The sequence below is a fragment of the Hetaerina americana genome, unplaced genomic scaffold (assembly GCF_022747635.1).
Source record: "Hetaerina americana unplaced genomic scaffold, ioHetAmer1.1.p SCAF_4, whole genome shotgun sequence".
NCBI classification, from domain to species: Eukaryota; Metazoa; Arthropoda; class Insecta; order Odonata; family Calopterygidae; genus Hetaerina; species Hetaerina americana.
The window spans coordinates 52,432,887-52,449,594 of record NW_027286985.1 but is presented as its reverse complement, the minus strand read 5'-3'; the positions used below and the strand labels follow the sequence as shown (position 1 = coordinate 52,449,594).

The 16,708-nt window shown below is 37.8% G+C and overlaps 1 protein-coding gene across 1 annotated transcript; it reads right to left on the bottom strand.

Annotated features, from left to right (window-relative positions):
• Window positions 1-292: 292 nt before the first annotated feature.
• On the bottom strand, window positions 293-9,174 carry LOC139692219 (arrestin homolog). The gene is made up of 10 exons (XM_071590284.1): window positions 9,119-9,174; window positions 8,566-8,597; window positions 8,358-8,454; window positions 7,194-7,315; window positions 6,553-6,681; window positions 6,130-6,336; window positions 4,506-4,694; window positions 3,854-4,042; window positions 2,825-2,993; window positions 293-2,053 (listed from the first exon to the last, which is right to left on the bottom strand). Exons 3-10 carry the CDS (start codon window positions 8,422-8,424, stop codon window positions 1,905-1,907), a joined length of 1,221 nt encoding a protein of 406 aa, XP_071446385.1. The 5' UTR covers window positions 8,425-8,454; window positions 8,566-8,597; window positions 9,119-9,174; the 3' UTR covers window positions 293-1,904.
• Between the last annotated feature and the right edge of the window lie 7,534 nt (window positions 9,175-16,708).

The following is a 16,708-nucleotide window of genomic DNA, read 5'->3' as shown; positions in this document are numbered from 1 at the left end:
TATTTTGGAGTTAATCAGAAAGCTGTCCCCTTTATGCTAAGGTTTCTTTTTACTGGGATCAAAGTGTTGTAGATTTCAAAGTCCAACTATTTTTTCTCTGCGGAGACATTAAATGGTGTTTTGACCACATGATAGTTCGTCTTCGAGGTGTAAGTCTCAAAGCGGCATCTCTTATTTATATTCAATGTGGTTGAAAATAATTAATCCTATAAGTTAATCTTCAATTATGTGCCGGTAAATGAGGTTTTAAAATAATAGTAATACAGGTAATTTAAATCCATCGGGTTTAAATAGGAATCAATTTTATTATTAAATAAATTATTCAAAACGAATATAAACTTTAAGGACATGAAACAATTAGTATATTAATGCAGGTTTTTCACACATTTGTAGTACACATGACATTTTACCATGTGGTACTCGATCGCAAGCAATGTGAACAATATAAAAACCATAATGTATTTCAGTTAAAAAAAATCAATGTAGCTAAATTAATAGCACACGAACAGTTTTTGAAAGTGAAAACAGTGGTATTATTGACAGAATATTTTAAAATTGACCTTAAAATCCAGGGTTTTTCTGCAGTATTCCTGAAATCAACGGAATCTAATCTTCTGTATTCTTTAGAAACCAGATTGACGTGATACATGATATGCGTGACAATTCAAAATTACCAAAAACTCTTACCTCAATGCAGTATTTAATATTACATATGTTTCAACGAAAGGTTAGTGTTACATTTTAATAGTTATTATTTTCAAGTTCCGGGGATCATTAACATTTGGGTAATAACAGATATACTTTTACTGATATAAAACGGAGACAGGAAAGTTTTCTAATATGTTTTGACCTGATATCTTGATGTTGTCGATTGGCATTATCTTTTATATATTACTCCAAAGACCGCCACTGCGAAGTTCTAAGAATTGTCTTCCCTTCCCCGCTCGCCCTTCAAGACTGGATTTTTACATTAACCAAAAATAGAATACGCGAAAACATGGGTGATGTGCAAAATATAAATTATGAAAGTCTCTCGTCCGGTGTTTTACACAAATTTGATGGCTTTTAGTACATTTTTGTCCATGGGTAAAAGTAAAATGATTCGAATGCCATCTGCCTCTCAATATTAATTCGTCACACTCTCCCCATCTTAAATGTTTTGGAGGTCAAAATACTCGGCGGTGTTTAACCATTAGCTACCAGCAGTACGCCGCAAGTATCAGTCGACTCTGGAAATCGTACATAAAATTAAAGAGTATTGGAATCACAAAGCTGTATTTCGGGAAAACCTAATTGTTCATTATAATGCAATGGGCGTTCTGCACGAAGAGAGACCACATTCACCTTTAAGTAAACCTTCAACAAACCTGGGTTTCCTTAAAATTGCTGGATAAATCAAAACCTCGAAATTTGGAACCAGCGTTTCTTATTACCTTCTGGTGGTAACTGATGATAAATTAAAGTATTGAAGAAAATGATTTAAAATTCACACTCAAATTCATTGTGATGAATTGTTAAGTATAAGCCGTTTTACCCGACAAATTAAACTTTTAATTTAGTCAACAGTTAAGCATATACGCCTGGTTTCACATTTTTTCCGGGACTTGACCGTTGAAGTCAGCCTCCCCGCGTCCCCCCCTCACCACTTGGAGGTACCCACGTCGAGGGGATGTTTTTTTTTCATTTTGCGATTTTTTTCATTCTTTTTCTCACGTTTTTGCGGTTACTTCCTAACTATCTACTTCAATGGGGATTTTGGCCGAAACGCATCCTAGGTCGTTCACACGCCTCGGACATAAATCTTCGTTTTTAACGTCTCAGTTCGAGGGGGTGGGTCATTTTTTTGTCGTTCCGTTCCTGTTCTTGCGATGTTGCTGCATCAGTGTTCACGCACGACAGCTTGCTTATTCGGAGGCTTCTTCGCGGAGTCGGGCGAAGTCCTCGAAGACGATGTTGTCGTCATCATCGTTTGCGTAGTGGGCGTTCTCGTAGCGAGAGCGCTCGATGGACTTTGACTTCTTCAGAGCATGGGCCTTCATGCTCTCCAGGGTTCCTGCAGTGAGGAGACAGGGACGCGGTTAGTGAATGATTCTGGGGTGATCCGGGGAAAATGACCAGGGGTGACCAAAACACGGGTACGTGATATTTAATGTAGTTCAGTTCAGATGTATCTTTCGCAAGCAAGCGAAAGTACGGAATTTTAATAATCAGTGAATACATAAACGATAAACATTTACTTACATTAGAGAGATTTAGAATGGAATTTTGATCCAGATTATTGAATATTTATAAATTACCCATGCGTCCCGCCACGTTATACAACTTCAGGCATACTTACTTAGCCTGTAATACAACCCATTCCCTTATTTACTTCAGGAGGTTCATCAAAACGTTAACTTAACTCTTTACAAATCTGAAATAAGGAAATATTTCAGAACAACAACTCGTTAATTCATAAAAAGATATAAATTGAAATCATTCAATAGATATTTGCTAATATTACGAATATATGTCTAAAGTCAAACACCTTTGGGTATGTCCGTCATAATCAACATACTTGCAACAAAGCTTGGGGGGGAGTGACTCAGGGTTTAACTTACTTTTTGATGAACCCCTATGCACCGTTTTGGGTTCATCATTCATGAACGATCAAATGAAGACACTGTTTCATAAACTATGGAAGTCATTCAAATCACTCTCGAGCATTTTCATAGAGATTTGATATGCCTAAATGATTACAATTGTGCTATTTGAGATAATTGCCGAAGTTTTAAATTCCGAGATTATACAATATATATGTGAATACGTATCCAAATGCGATCACCTGGAGCAGGGTTGAGCAGCTTGAATGGTACATCGGTTTGCAGTTCACCGCCAAGCGTTCCACAGTTGAGCACAACTCGGATGGAGTAGGAAATGACGATACCCAGAGCGTCGTTCGGGGTCTTTCCATCGGTGACCAGAGTGGAGGAGGCCAGGTTCACATCATCATCCTGGGGGCGTAAAAAGAATTCCAGAATGTACATCATTTCGAAGGATGGCCTTTGGAAATTCCTAATAGACCTTATCTGGTATATTTGTTATAATCATAATCTGTGGCCGGGGTATATCCTAATTCTTTACTCCAATTAAAACAGACAAACTCGTGGTATTCCTTGTCATCCCTTCTTATTGATTGTGATTAATCCTGAATAAGTAGGGATAGGGAATCGGGATGGTGAAGAGGCTAAATGTACTGGCCTCCCACCCAGAGGACGCGGGTTCGAATTCTGGGGGTGGCAGAATTTTTCAGAGGTACCCGATCCCTTCGTGGGATGCTATGAGGAGAGAACTTCAAGTGGAGTACTCCGTCCTTTGGATGGAACGTTAAATTGTGAGGTCTCTTGGCCCCTTTCTTTGAGAGTCTGATTCCGACGATGAGTTTCCCTCTCCACCCATTCCTCTCCCATTCCCTGGATAACCTAACTACACCAAATTACGGCGCAAATTATCTCAGCTGTCGGTCCATCACTCTGATAATTACTGCTCCTTTAGCGAGCAAGTAGGAACGAATCTCATATTGTTAGGTAGCCCATCAAATGCACTGTCCCTTGAATCAACTGCAGTGTTCCCAGTCAATGTTTTTTAGGGGGAAATCTTTAAATACTCTCCACATTATAAGTATTGAAAGCATCTTTCTATATAAAATTTTTAAAATTTGATGAAAATGTAATTGTTAGGTATTTTTACTGTTTCTCTCCACCCTTCATCCTTTCCTGTCCATCCCTAATGGATTAGATATTTTTCTCCTGCATTCATTCGTCCAAACTCTGTTTTATTTTGAACACAAGGCAGTGCTTTAACTTGATCTCACCCTGAGATGTCCGTCCAACGCGATTCCGCGGCGGTCCTTGTTGGAGGATGCCAGTGGTACCAGGTAGAAGGACTTGGTGAGGGAAGCTCCAGGGGTGATGGGGCATCCTTCACGGGTCTCCAGACTCGCCACGTGTTTGGAGAACTGGGCATTCACCATCGTCACCTCGCAGTGTTGGACAACGTAGACCTGTTAGAATCGAGGATCGGAATTTTTGTCAAATACAAAAACAATTAAAATGAAAATATGGAACTGGTTATGCTCCGTTAGTTCCAAAATACACAAGCCCCTAAATCACAGCGATTCAATTTCACAAAGCTGCAAGCCTGAAAGCGATAATTAATATTTGACACCAGTTTATGAATTTTAAATTTGTGTGTTGTTTATCATCCATTTCCAACATTTTATTATTTTTAAGCCATTATTATATTTTTGGTGAAGCCATAAACGAGTACATGTCTGAAACTCCATCAAGAACCAGGTACCATGACCAGAAATTTGTAATTGGATGACAGAAACTTTTTAACACTTTTTAATCCGAAAAAAAACAGGTTTCATCTCATTACATTTCAAATTGTAGCGTATACTTTTATTTATTATAGCCAAATATAAGACAGCATAGGGCAGAGTGTATATAACTTTTCAGGCTTACCTTAATGTTCCTAACTGATTTGCGAGAGTTGTTTGAGATGACAATATTTGGGCTGATCTTCTCACCATGATAGTAGATCTCCTTGTCAAGGGTAACTTCGAGGTTAATCTTACCCTGAGAGAAGGTGAATCCCTTAGAGACGAGGGAGCTTGGAAATCTGTTGCTTCGGGACGTTGGGGCATACTGGAGCTGTGGGCCACGATGAATAAAAAGACAACATGCTTTGAGACACTTGAAATTATCGTTTTCAGATTATATATCATACATTCATTGAGAGAATGAATATCAGCGGCTATTATTTCGTGTAGTGATGTTATCGTATAGTTACCATCTCTGAGGTTTGACTTAACCAATAAGTATGTGCATTTGCTTGTTACTAAACTTATAAAACTACTTCCAATATCAAGTGGTAATTCTTTCCAAAATCAAGGCTTTGGTTGACATGGTTAGTAAAAGTTTTAATCATTTATTATTCTTTTCGTATAATGAACAAATTTTCATGTTTGTGAGAGTAGGGCCGCACAATCTCTCAAGTTTATCCCACTATCAAGACATTGAATTTCTAAAAATTTCTTTTATTACTCCGCTAGCTAGTAACAATTCCTCAGTTAATCCCTGGCGAGGAAGCTGGCCGGTACACGCAGCCGTTCCCATAAGGCCACAAGTGAGGCCATACTGGGCTCCAAAACCTATGGAGGCCGCGGCATGGAAGATAACCGCCACCCCCGCAATGTAATTTCAGGAAGAAAACTCATAAAACTGATCATTTCAGACAATCAACTGCCTACAGAATAAGTGGTAGATGGAGCGGCTATGTGGAGTAGGGTTGGGCCTGCTCGTAGTAAGGATTTTCATTTGAAGGTATTTCCTCTTCCATCAATGTGTGGACGCAGGTGTGGCTACGTGCTCGCAGAGAAACTTGAGTGTCCCATCTTTTGAAGGATTCAATCTGAGTTCTCTACTAACGAATCATTTTCTATGTCATAAGCAGTTTGAATAACATATGCCTATTCCGTCGGTGACTGTTTTCCTTATTGCTGGAAAAAACAACCAAATCAGATTTGAGAAGTGAAGTCCATTTATCGCTGTCTTCCGCATTCGCATGAGGTTACGCAACTTCAGATGCTAAAAGGATCGACTTTTATTCAAGAAAAGCCTCGCCTTTCAATTTTATCCTATTAAGATAATTGATAAGCCAATCTTCGAATGGTTACCCCTGAGAGCTATCCAAGGAGAGTATTTCTCTGCCAAAAAGTTTAGGAGAATTTTTGGTGATCTTCTGCGAATGCGTATGGCCTCAATCTACACGACATTTTGGCATACGAATGTTTTTTCTTCTATACCAGATGCTTACTTCTACTTTGGTAATTGTTCTGATGCTTGGTGCAAAGCGGGAATTTGACATTAGTCAAAGTGTATTTTCGTGGGGATTCGACAGAGATTTGAATCCAGATATCTTGATCACGGGGTAGATGTGTTTAATAATTTTTGGCTAAATGTTTAAGACAACTCCACAGCTATTGTGAGTTTGTAGCGCACTTCCCGAAATATTCAAATGCTTGTTTTTGTGAACTTTCGCTCATTGTGCGAGAATATAATTGCGTTGTTTTGAGATCACACTTACCTTCTTGATAGCGAGGGTGATGGAGGATCGCTTGTGAGTCTTGTCGTCATTTTCATCGCCAACGTATGTCTTGACTGAGTACTCAACTCCCAATGGCTTACCATGGTCATCTTCTCCAGCCTGGAGAGTGACCGAGGAGGGAGATGTTGCTGGGAAGCTGAATGTGAATGGATAGGCGTTTGCACCGAGCTTTTTGCATAGCTTCTCCTGGAAAAAAGGAATACAAATTCAATTAAATTCCATGCCGTTTCTAGCTCGTGCACGAACATCAACTCAGAGTACACGATATTGCACTCGAGGTTGATATTTGTACAGGTTTTAGTTTTGAGCTATAAATAGATCAAACATAGTTGGTATTGAAGTATAAGATAGTTGTTGCACAAAATAGTATTTTTTATTTGTATCGAAAGTAATGCCTCATACCTGCATTGGTGTCATTTCAACTTTAGACTTGGACGGGACAATCTGTGCCTTTGCAAGGACAAGTTCCTTGCTGAATTTCACTCCCATCACCTCATCTTCTTCTCTGCCATAACGGTAGGTCGTTGTCAGCTGTTATCAGTGAAAATGTGAGAGTTAATTTTAACGTAAACGATCTTGCCAGCGAATTCGACAAAGATTTATAATAAACGACTGATTTTACTGCTGCCAGGGACATGTAAAAAGACCTACGTAGATAAATAATAGTCAAAACTAACATTTAGTGTTACCAAGTTTATAGGTATCGTCCTTTTTCATTTTCCATGCATAATTTGACGAATAATCTCTCCAAAGACAGAAAATTCTTGCCATCATACAGTTGACGAGCTCTCGATAAATTCGATATTTAAGACGAGAGATCGTAAGTTTAAATATTGATAAATGGAGAAAGCTAAACTTGCTCCGAAAATAAAACATAAATCCCTTTCCAGAATCAATTAAAATAACAAAATTTTAGGCACATGAAATTTAGCTCTGTGGCCTTAGTTCTTGAATGTAAATTGTTATTTAGACGAGGGCAGCAGTGACTCAGATATTTTATTCTTAGAAGAGACAGAGATTTAGTCGTTTTGTATATCACTCACCTGTCCAAATACCTTGCGTCCTCGAAGATACTCGCTTTCGACGACAATGACGCCATCAATTGGGTCGACATGGTCGAGGTGATCTAGGAAGTCTCGCTTCCCGAGGTAGACAGTGAGTTTCCCTGAGATAGGGATGTGTGATAGGTTCTGTTAATTGCATTCGGGTACTTTTTGTAAAATAATACGTCCAAGTATGTTATATTTTGGCGTCATATAAGCCGAATATGCTTAATTAACCGGTCTATAAAATTGATCCTTCACAAGGGCTGCTGATCTCTAAACGAAAATGTTATGTTTCTGAAATCGCGTATATCGGTTAACTTTTATGGCCATTAAATAGGAAATCAATTTTTATAAAAACGCAATTTGTTAAATTTTACTATATATTATCGTAATTACCGCCAAAAAAGGGTTAATATTAGCCCCAACGACAGAAAATTCACGCTTAGTATATCGGTTAACTTTTATGGCCATTAAATAGGAAATCAATTTTTATAAAAACGCAATTTGTTAAATTTTACTATATATTATCGTAATTACCGCCAAAAAAGGGTTAATATTAGCCCCAACGACAGAAAATTCACGCTTAAAAGATACTGGTAAGAAATTATGGATGAGAGTCTTTATTATATTCGCTAAAATGCATCTTCATGGGTTTCATAACAGGTAAAAATGATTTTTTGATTGGACTTTCAAAGATCAATGATGAGTTTAAATTATCCAATAAGTCATGAGTATTTTAAACTAAGGAACATATTTATGCACTTGAAAAAATGTAATATAAACGAAAAATATGACTATTTGCTCTATTAACTTCAACTATAGGGATTATTCAAATTATAGTTTACATGCATATACCAGATCCGGCAGAACAAATAAAACGATTAACTAGTTGATCAAAAAAATGTGGCGGAATATTGAATTTTGTCTGAAGTAGATTTAAATTAAATAATTATGGGCTATTTAAATTACAGACACAAAAATATAGATTGCATCATCATGAATTTAGTTTTACTCCCCCGGTTTTCATCGCCAGCATTTATAAATTCCCTGTTTTCTTTTTTCCTATGCCGTTGAAGTTAATCAAAATTTCCAGCATTTTCACTCTTTAAAATGAATATAAAGTACTATTTAATTAGGATTAATGAAAAATCATTAACTTACCGTTCGGTGTTGTTTTTTTGAAGACCTTTACTGCTACAACAAATATTAAAAAGATGAAAGGTATCATGTCTGGTAATAGGAATTGGATTACTCCTGCCTATGAGAGAAGAAAGTTTATATGAGTGTTTTTTAAAGACGTTTAAGTCGAAACTGGTGCAAACAAGGAAAGGCCAGATGCTACTTGAATTGTATTTGGATAAAAACTTACCTTCCCTTGTGTGTATATAAATGCCTTACTGCCTAAAAAGAAAAAAGGGAAGAATTAGGCTTTTGGGAAATGAAATACGTGAAAATACCACATGTTTACCGTATTTCATCGATTCTATGAATTAATTTCGCTCTATATGCAATATATATTGGGTTGAAAATATCATACGTTTGATGAGTGAAATTGAAAAATAAACAACTTGGCTTTTACGCACAGAAAATTTTTAATATACGACCCAGGTTTGGTTACGGTAAAACATATTCAGGTTATACCATACCATACATAACATCGCGAAACCTAGGTCGTAAATAAAATATTTTCTAAGCGGAATAGCCATTTTTTTAATTTTTCAATTTCAATATAAAGATTTTCCACCAAGTCACGCCAGAAATTGTTTTAATTGTCAAATTTGGTGACGTTAAATGAGCATTTAATCATTGCCGATCTTTATGTTTTACCCGAATTTCCCGAAGAGTGATACCGTTTCGAAATCGAAAAGATAGAATCACGTTTACGTTATTGCCTAAGTGAGCACAAGAATAAAGGTACTTACAGGAGTATATCTGACACAAACTTCCTTAGCTTTACTCTTCGTGCCGAAATGCGAACACCGTATCAGGGGACTGGTTCCGGCGGTCCTGTATTTATACCCTATTCGCACCTATCGGGCTTTACTTCGTCATAAAGATTTCGTCCCCATTCCATTTCTCTCCCATTCGCGGCCGCCCACCCCTTGGTCTCTCTCGCTCCTCCGCCACCCCTCTCCCCCTCTCTGGTAACCTTTGCGACCATCAACCCCACCCCCGAAACCCTCCATATCCAAGAATCGCCTCCTTTCTTCCTCTCTCTTCGGATTCCTTGGGTTTCACCCTCCCCACCATTATTTCTTATTTCGACGGCGTAATTTGGAGGAAGCACTCCTTGCCACCTGTGGTCCCACCGATCGATGTTCCAATTGGTGGGTCCCAAGGGGCTCCAGGTGGGGTGGTTAATTGAATCGACTGTCCAGTGTGACTTTCAGCAGTAAGGGTTCCTTCGAAACGGTGATGTTCTCATATCCTACCTCTCCCTCTCCTTTCCCCTTGAATTGTTCGCAAATAAGCCAATCGCGATGGCGTGGGTATAACTTCTCTAAATCCTGCAAAAATGTTATGGAGTTGACAGTCGCTGTAGTTTCTTGCCTCGTTTCGCCACAGTGAACGCAGTTGTTTCCGACAGGTAAATTATTCAGCTGAATGATAACGGCGAATATTTGCAAAGCTAAAATATCACAGTGATCTTTAGAAAATGCACTACCCGGCTTTCTCCACTCAGAAATTATAATGTGGATATTTTTCTTTAGGCAAAGAAGTAATAAGTACAATTGATAATTGCCTTGAGCATAATTTTAATGGATAGTAGGTGACTACGTATTCTCATTCTCAGGATGAAGAGATTACCCATACAACACCTGCATACTTAATGATTCTTATTTATGTTCATTTCTTGTTATAGTTGAATTGGGAAATCGCAAACTATAACTAATTCATTGGGACTTGGTTTTAATGGACTTAACTTTATGCATTTCATTTTTATGTTCGGATTTCATCATGCCTCTGGCCCTCAGCGTCTCTGGATCCTTTTGACTAAGAATGTACCCTTTAGCTCAAACCATTTATTTCGCAAAATTCCAATAAAAATAAGACAAAGAATGTCACCCGTTCCGTGGAGGAATTTTCTGGTTTTTCTGAGTTAATATTCAAACTTTTTTGATGTTTTTCAGTATTTTCTCAAAGTTTTAGCTCATCCTAAAACGTTATGTTATCATCCAAAGCGTTACAAATGAGTCAAAGATAGTATGTAGGCACTTCATATTTTTTTAAACTTTTGTCTTCTTGTTTTCACGACTTAAACAGAATATGATGTAAGTAGAAAATTTGTGAACGGATACAAAGTGTTCCCTTAAACGTTCACTGCTAAAAAAATAAGGGGTATGGCAGGTAGAATTGATTGGAAAATGTCTTGGACATCATTTTTCTATCTAAGCTTTAAAAACAGTCTTATAAAAGAATTTCTTTTGCCCTAGGTGAAAATGATATGAGAAGTGAGGAGGACAAAAAGGACCTCGTAACTTGTAGTTAGTACCTGAATCTAAAACTTACGCTCGAAATTATTTCCGAAGATCAAAATTATAATTGCACATTTTATTTTAACTCCTATCGCTTAATTGAAATAGTGTTGCGTTTACAATAAATCAGCAACCTGCTTAAACACCCACCCATTTTATTTCGTGGGGACCAGTAGTAATTCGGATATTTAGGATGTATTTATCGGAATAATTTACTTCGTTATGAAATCATGGTTATCACCTATAATTCCTCATATAAGTCTCTGTTATGTATCAACTAGGAATGCAGGGAAAATAAGCTGACTGACGAATAGGCTTCTAATTAATATGTTGTCTCTCTAGTTTTTTATCTACTTCTTCAATTTTTTTCTCTCAGGTTTTTTGGCGGCGAACTGAATTGACCGGGTGTCTTTGCTGCTGAAAAACAATCAGCTTGAAGTTTTTTGTATTCGCCAAGGTGTTAATGGTTTTTGGATTCGATAGTTTCAACATATTTGCAGAAGAATGCTGTCCGATGGAAACTACTTTCGTGAAAAGAAAATGGTGAGTTCAATTCTTGAATTTACCCCCAGCTTTTTTAGTTTACTATTACCTCATTAATCATTATGGTTACCTCTGACGGTGGCTTATTCGATGACGATAAAGCATGTTAGAAATGTGATATTGGCAGTGTTAGTACAAGCGAGATTTTTCAGCTCAGTGAGTTTAGAATTTTTGAATCGGTCGATTTTCAAATCACCTTAGTTATTATAAATAGCCATGCTAAGAATTGAATAATAACGCTCCGTCTTTAAAATTTAAAAACAAAAATCAGCTTCAATTGATAACATTTTCTGGTCCAAATATATTTGTAGAAAACTCTATTTTGGCAACTATGCGTAAAAATAAAGTAGTATAAAAGTAGTATAAAGTGGTATAAAAAATAAATACCGTAAAAATAATACGATTTGCTTCAAATGACGAGAATTTTTGGAATTATTTTCATTTCAGGAATTTTTTTGTTTTTTTCATTTCCTTTTTTCAAGCCAAATTTACGAAAGATGAAAATTGAGAGAGTGCTAGAAACAAAGTGAAAAATTTTATTTGGCTTAAATATTCACAGAAAGTCTTACATATTCTTTTTGAATAGCGTTTCCTTCTGACTTCGGACTGTACTTGATAATTTTATTTCTGATAAGGTTGATACATATTCTCCACAAAATACTCCTTTGGGTGAAACACGATGCTGATGTTTGAAAGAAATAGAGCTCAACTGCGTCACCGCCACTTCATTACTGCATTTTTTACTTGTTAATTCCCGTAAAACAAAAGAAATAATTAGTAGCCATTGACCCTGCAACTCGGTGGTTACTCTCAATTTCGAAAGGAAAATATATGTATGTCTGCATTGCCGCTATTCGTAATATGGCATTGGATTTGGTTAATTAAGATTTAACTGCAACATATCAGATGTTTCTTTAAGAGTAATCGCCACCAAAGTAGAGTGAAAAACATTTTTAAATGTTATAAGATAAATAATGCAAAAATTAGTAGCTCAATCTGCATGAAAAGATGGAATTTTTCAGATAATTTCCAAAATTATGTTTCATCGTGCCATTTTGTTAGCATCTACATATTCTTCCACTTATATACTCCGCCAGACATGACGTTTAATTTTCTCGAGCACCTCTTTTCGACACTAACTTTAAATCTTTTTCAACCTTGCTTTTCAACCGTGCCTTCCGAGCAGTCCCATTCCTCCATGTTCAAGTTCAACTTAAAATTAACGCTAAGAGACTTACACTTTTTAGTAGAAACGATATAATATTTCCAAGCAAGGAGAGGACGCCGGAATGAATGCATTAAAGAATAATGAGCAGCATGTGCAGTTAGTACTTGTTGGAGGAAGTATTTTAAGGATTCGTTTATCGGCGTTGTGAAGCATGAAAGTGACCTAAATGCAATGCATGGTGAAAAAGAATCAAGGAAGTTTGATATTAGTTATAAAGATTTTGCAGCAGCAGTGATATTTTTAAATCTTCGAAAAATTGCACGCGTGCATGGTATGCTAAGCGAAACATTGAAGTACTAGTGCTTCCCAATGCGATTACTCGTACGTGTGCCTTGTAAAACTCATTTCTTCCAATAAAAGTTTTACCAAGAAATTGGAAGAATTTAATAATTGTGCATGTGTACAAGGGCAATGGGAGGTAGATGGAATGTAAGAATTGTTGAGCACTATTTATTTCGAGATTACCGAGGAAATTGTTTGGTAAAGTGTTGACTGAAAGAGTGCAGCACATTGAACAGCTTCCGAAATCGCGCCGTATCTAGAAATAACATTTAAGAAGCAGATGGTAGATCACAAAATTCCCAGGGATTGGAAAACGGCTAACGTAACACTAATATTTAAAAATGGAGACAAGTTGGAACCGAGTAATTACAGATCTATTTCCCTCGCATCCATTTCGTGCAAGGTTATGGAACATATAGTTGCTAGTTCGATCGTAAGACACCTCGATAATCAGGAGTTATCAATGAAAAATCAGAACGTTTTCTATAAGGAAGGGATCGAGATGTTGCGGTGGCTACCGTACTGGCTTCCCATCCATAAGGCCCGGGTTCAAATCACGGCGGTGTTGAATATTTTTCAGAGGTATCTCGATCCCTACTTGAGGTGCTGTTAAGCTGTAGATCCCTTGGCGCTTTTCGTAAAGAGTAGGCTAATGCCGACTCCGGGTTTCTCTTCACCCTTCATCCTTTCCTGTCCATCCCCTATGGCGCAAATAACCTCAGCTGTCGGTCGCCTCCCCTAAATACTACTACTCCTAAAAGGTACATTCTGCGCGACACAACTTCCGCTTTTTGTTCAAGATATTATTATTTCAGGGGAGAGCAGTGTTCCGGTGAACGCGATTTTTCTATATTTTAAGAAAGCCTTCGACAAAGTACCTCACAGTAAACAACTTGCAAAGCTATGGGATCTGTAGATGCATATGGCATAGATAAAAATATACGGGGCTGGATTAAAGACTTTTAAATGGTCGGGTTCAAAGAGTAGTGATTGATGGAGTTAGCTCAAATGCAGAAGAGGTTACTTCAGGTGTTCCCCAGGGAAGTATTATCGGACTTTTTTTATTCCTACTTTATGTTAATCACATTGACTCCGTAGTCACTTGTCAGAAACGTTTATTTGCCGTCGATGCAGTGTTTTACCGTGATACCATGATCCTAAGGACACAGCAGATTTGTCAGATGACCTTAACGCTATACAACGCTGGTGCGAGACTTGGCAATTAGAATTAAACTTGAAAAAGTTCTTATTGATACATTTTTGGAAAAAGAGAAATTCTCACCCGAACGCCTACTGTATTGGGAAAACCGTAATGGAATGTCTAGATTCAATTAAATACCTAGGCGTTACCCTCACTCACACTCTCTCCTTGGTAAAACACATACAGGGAAAATTTGGACAAGCTAACCAAAAATTAGGATTTGTTGGAAGAGTACTTGGTAAAGTGATGAAAAGGTCAAAGAGAAATGTTATCTGTCGTTGGTTAAGCCTCTTTTGGAATATGCTTCAAGTATATGGGATCCTCGCGAAGTTAGATAATAATAATAATGATAAACTTAGTAGCGTATCCTAAATATTGGAGCAGCTAGGCTGGGAATACTCACGGAGCGAATGTTAAATTATAGATTGAAGCTCTTGCGTAAATTGGAATGATGTCTTTTTAGCAATGATGTTGAAAATGTGTTATTAGCCCCGTCGTACTATGATAGGAGAGATCATGCTTATTAAATTAGAGAGATTAAGTGTGGAACAGATGTATTTAAGATATCATTTTTTCCACGGACGATAGGGGATCATAATAACATTGTGCGACCATGGTAGGGTCATGTTCGGTTAAAATTAATCTGGTGTGTATTCACCCCCTGCCGCACCCCCTACCGGTGGCTTGGAGGGTATATATAGATAAAATAAAGTATTAATCCAGAGAGGAAAATCTGATTTTATATTTGAAATTGTTTTACATTAGCAAAACTTGTATGTATCCAAATTAGCATACATTTCGAATAAAATAGTCGATATGGGGTGCATCAAGAGTTTTTGTGGTTAAAAAAATTACAGGTATGGCGAGGAGTTAGTGGGCAATGAAAATTATAGATGACCTAGCAATAGATAAATATGTAAGAAGTGTACGAAGCTCATTTGATGAGGTCGAGAGAATACATGAGAATTGAATAAATGAACACGTTTGAGAATAGTGTGTTTACAAGGTCTGTCCCAAGAGCAGTACGACTTATTTTTTCCCGAGTAGACGGACGATGGCGGTTTCTCTGGCTGGGTTCGAGGGAGGGGAGTCACAGAAAAAGCTGTACGCCAGTGTCAGTTGGCTCCCAGCCTCTACGGAGTGCGGACGGTTTGATTGCGAAACCTCTGTAACGTGGCCTCGTTACACTCCCTCATGAACCGGTTATTGGAACAGCTCTAGCCCATCAAATTTTGCATGAAATTCGGCAAAACCGGAAAAAAAGACTCATGACATGCTCTAAACAGCTTATGGTGAGAACGCCATGGGTAGATCGGGTGTTTTTGAATGGCAAAAGTTGTTTCGGGAGGGTAGAGAAGATGTTGAAGGCGTCGAAAGTTCAGGACGCCCTTCGACCTCAAAAACTAACAACAATATTGCAAGAATGAAGAATTTGTTGGACGGGGATCAGAGATTAAGGGGTCATATGTTTTATGATAAATTTGGTACCCCTAAAAGTGATGTGCATGCGACCAAAAACATGGGTATTAGAAGGACGTGTGAGAAGTTGGTGCAGCTCTCGGACGATCAAAAGGAAACACACACGGATTTGCCAAGAGCTTCTCGACCTTGAGAGTGAGGATCCCAATTTTTTAGGCAATGACCCGCCAGAGTTCTTCCTCTTTCCCACCTCATATCCGCGCTGAAAGGACGTCACCACGGCTCGGTGGAAGCGTTACAACAGACCGTGAAGAGGGAGCTTAGCAATATTCCGGGTACAGCCGAAATTTCATTTCCACAAAGGTATGTCATCTCAAATCATAGTTGAGATCTTCCTCTCTGGACTCTATCAAAAGTTAAATTTTTTGTTTAATTCTTTAAGGAGATATAGCCCCTCAAATTTCGCCCTTTTTATAATTGCCTTAGAAAATTAAATGAAGTTAGGTCAAATAAATACGAGACTTCTGCAACAGTTAAAGGGTTTTAAGTTAGGTCCTTTTGGTCATTAAAAAATAGATATTTTTTGGAAAACGTTTTTACTGTTGGTTTAGTTTCCTAGAAACCTTCTTTACTTTTCTACGCATTCGTAGTTCACTTCTAAGCATTTTTCGTAACGCTGCACCAGCTATTGGCTTTCAGTTGACAGCAGCAGTTTTGAGTTCCTCGTCGTCTTCAAACCGTTCTCCATCGACAAGAAGAGGAAATAGTTGCTGGGTTTGAGGTCGGGACTGTTGATAGTGGTCCAAAAACTCTCGTCCACTCAACATTCTTTGCTCTTTGTGTTTCTCGGTGAGAATTTTCGGTACCCTCCTTGCACACAATTTGTAATGCACGAGCTTTTCCGTAAAAATCGTGTGAATAGTGGTGCGTCCAACCAGTGGAACTTTCTCAGCCAGAGCACCTGTCAATCGTCGATCAGATCGCAGTTCTTGGTCCACTTATTGTACTATTTCATCGGTCTGGATACCGGGTCTACCACTCCGCACTTAATCATGCTCAGGGTCATGTACAGGTTGGTAGGTTGTGCCTATCCAAAATCTACTTAAAACGATAGAAAAGCAATAATAACCTCGTCATAGTAATATTTATACACAACGTTCACTTAAAAAGAGTAACATCAATGCTTATCACCTTTTGCTTTGATACGACGGCACGCAAGTGTTGCGGAAATGCTTATCGTTCAAACACGGCCATAAATATTAAAATAGTATTTATTTACATAGATGAGTAAAAGATTGATGACTGTTAGAATATGGTGAAAAACATCAAACATGAGTAATTTTGCGAAAAATTATTGCTGAAA

Excerpts from the sequence above, each read along its gene's own strand:
- LOC139692219 (XM_071590284.1), bottom strand. The coding sequence starts at position 8,424 with ATGATACCTTTCATCTTTTTAATATTTGTTGTAGCAGTAAAGGTCTTC. Across the intron at positions 6,682-7,193 it reads GACGCAAGGTATTTGGACAG|CTGACAACGACCTACCGTTA; the intron begins GTGAGTGATATA and ends CACTGATAACAG. Across the intron at positions 4,043-4,505 it reads AATCAGTTAGGAACATTAAG|GTCTACGTTGTCCAACACTG; the intron begins GTAAGCCTGAAA and ends CGATTCTAACAG.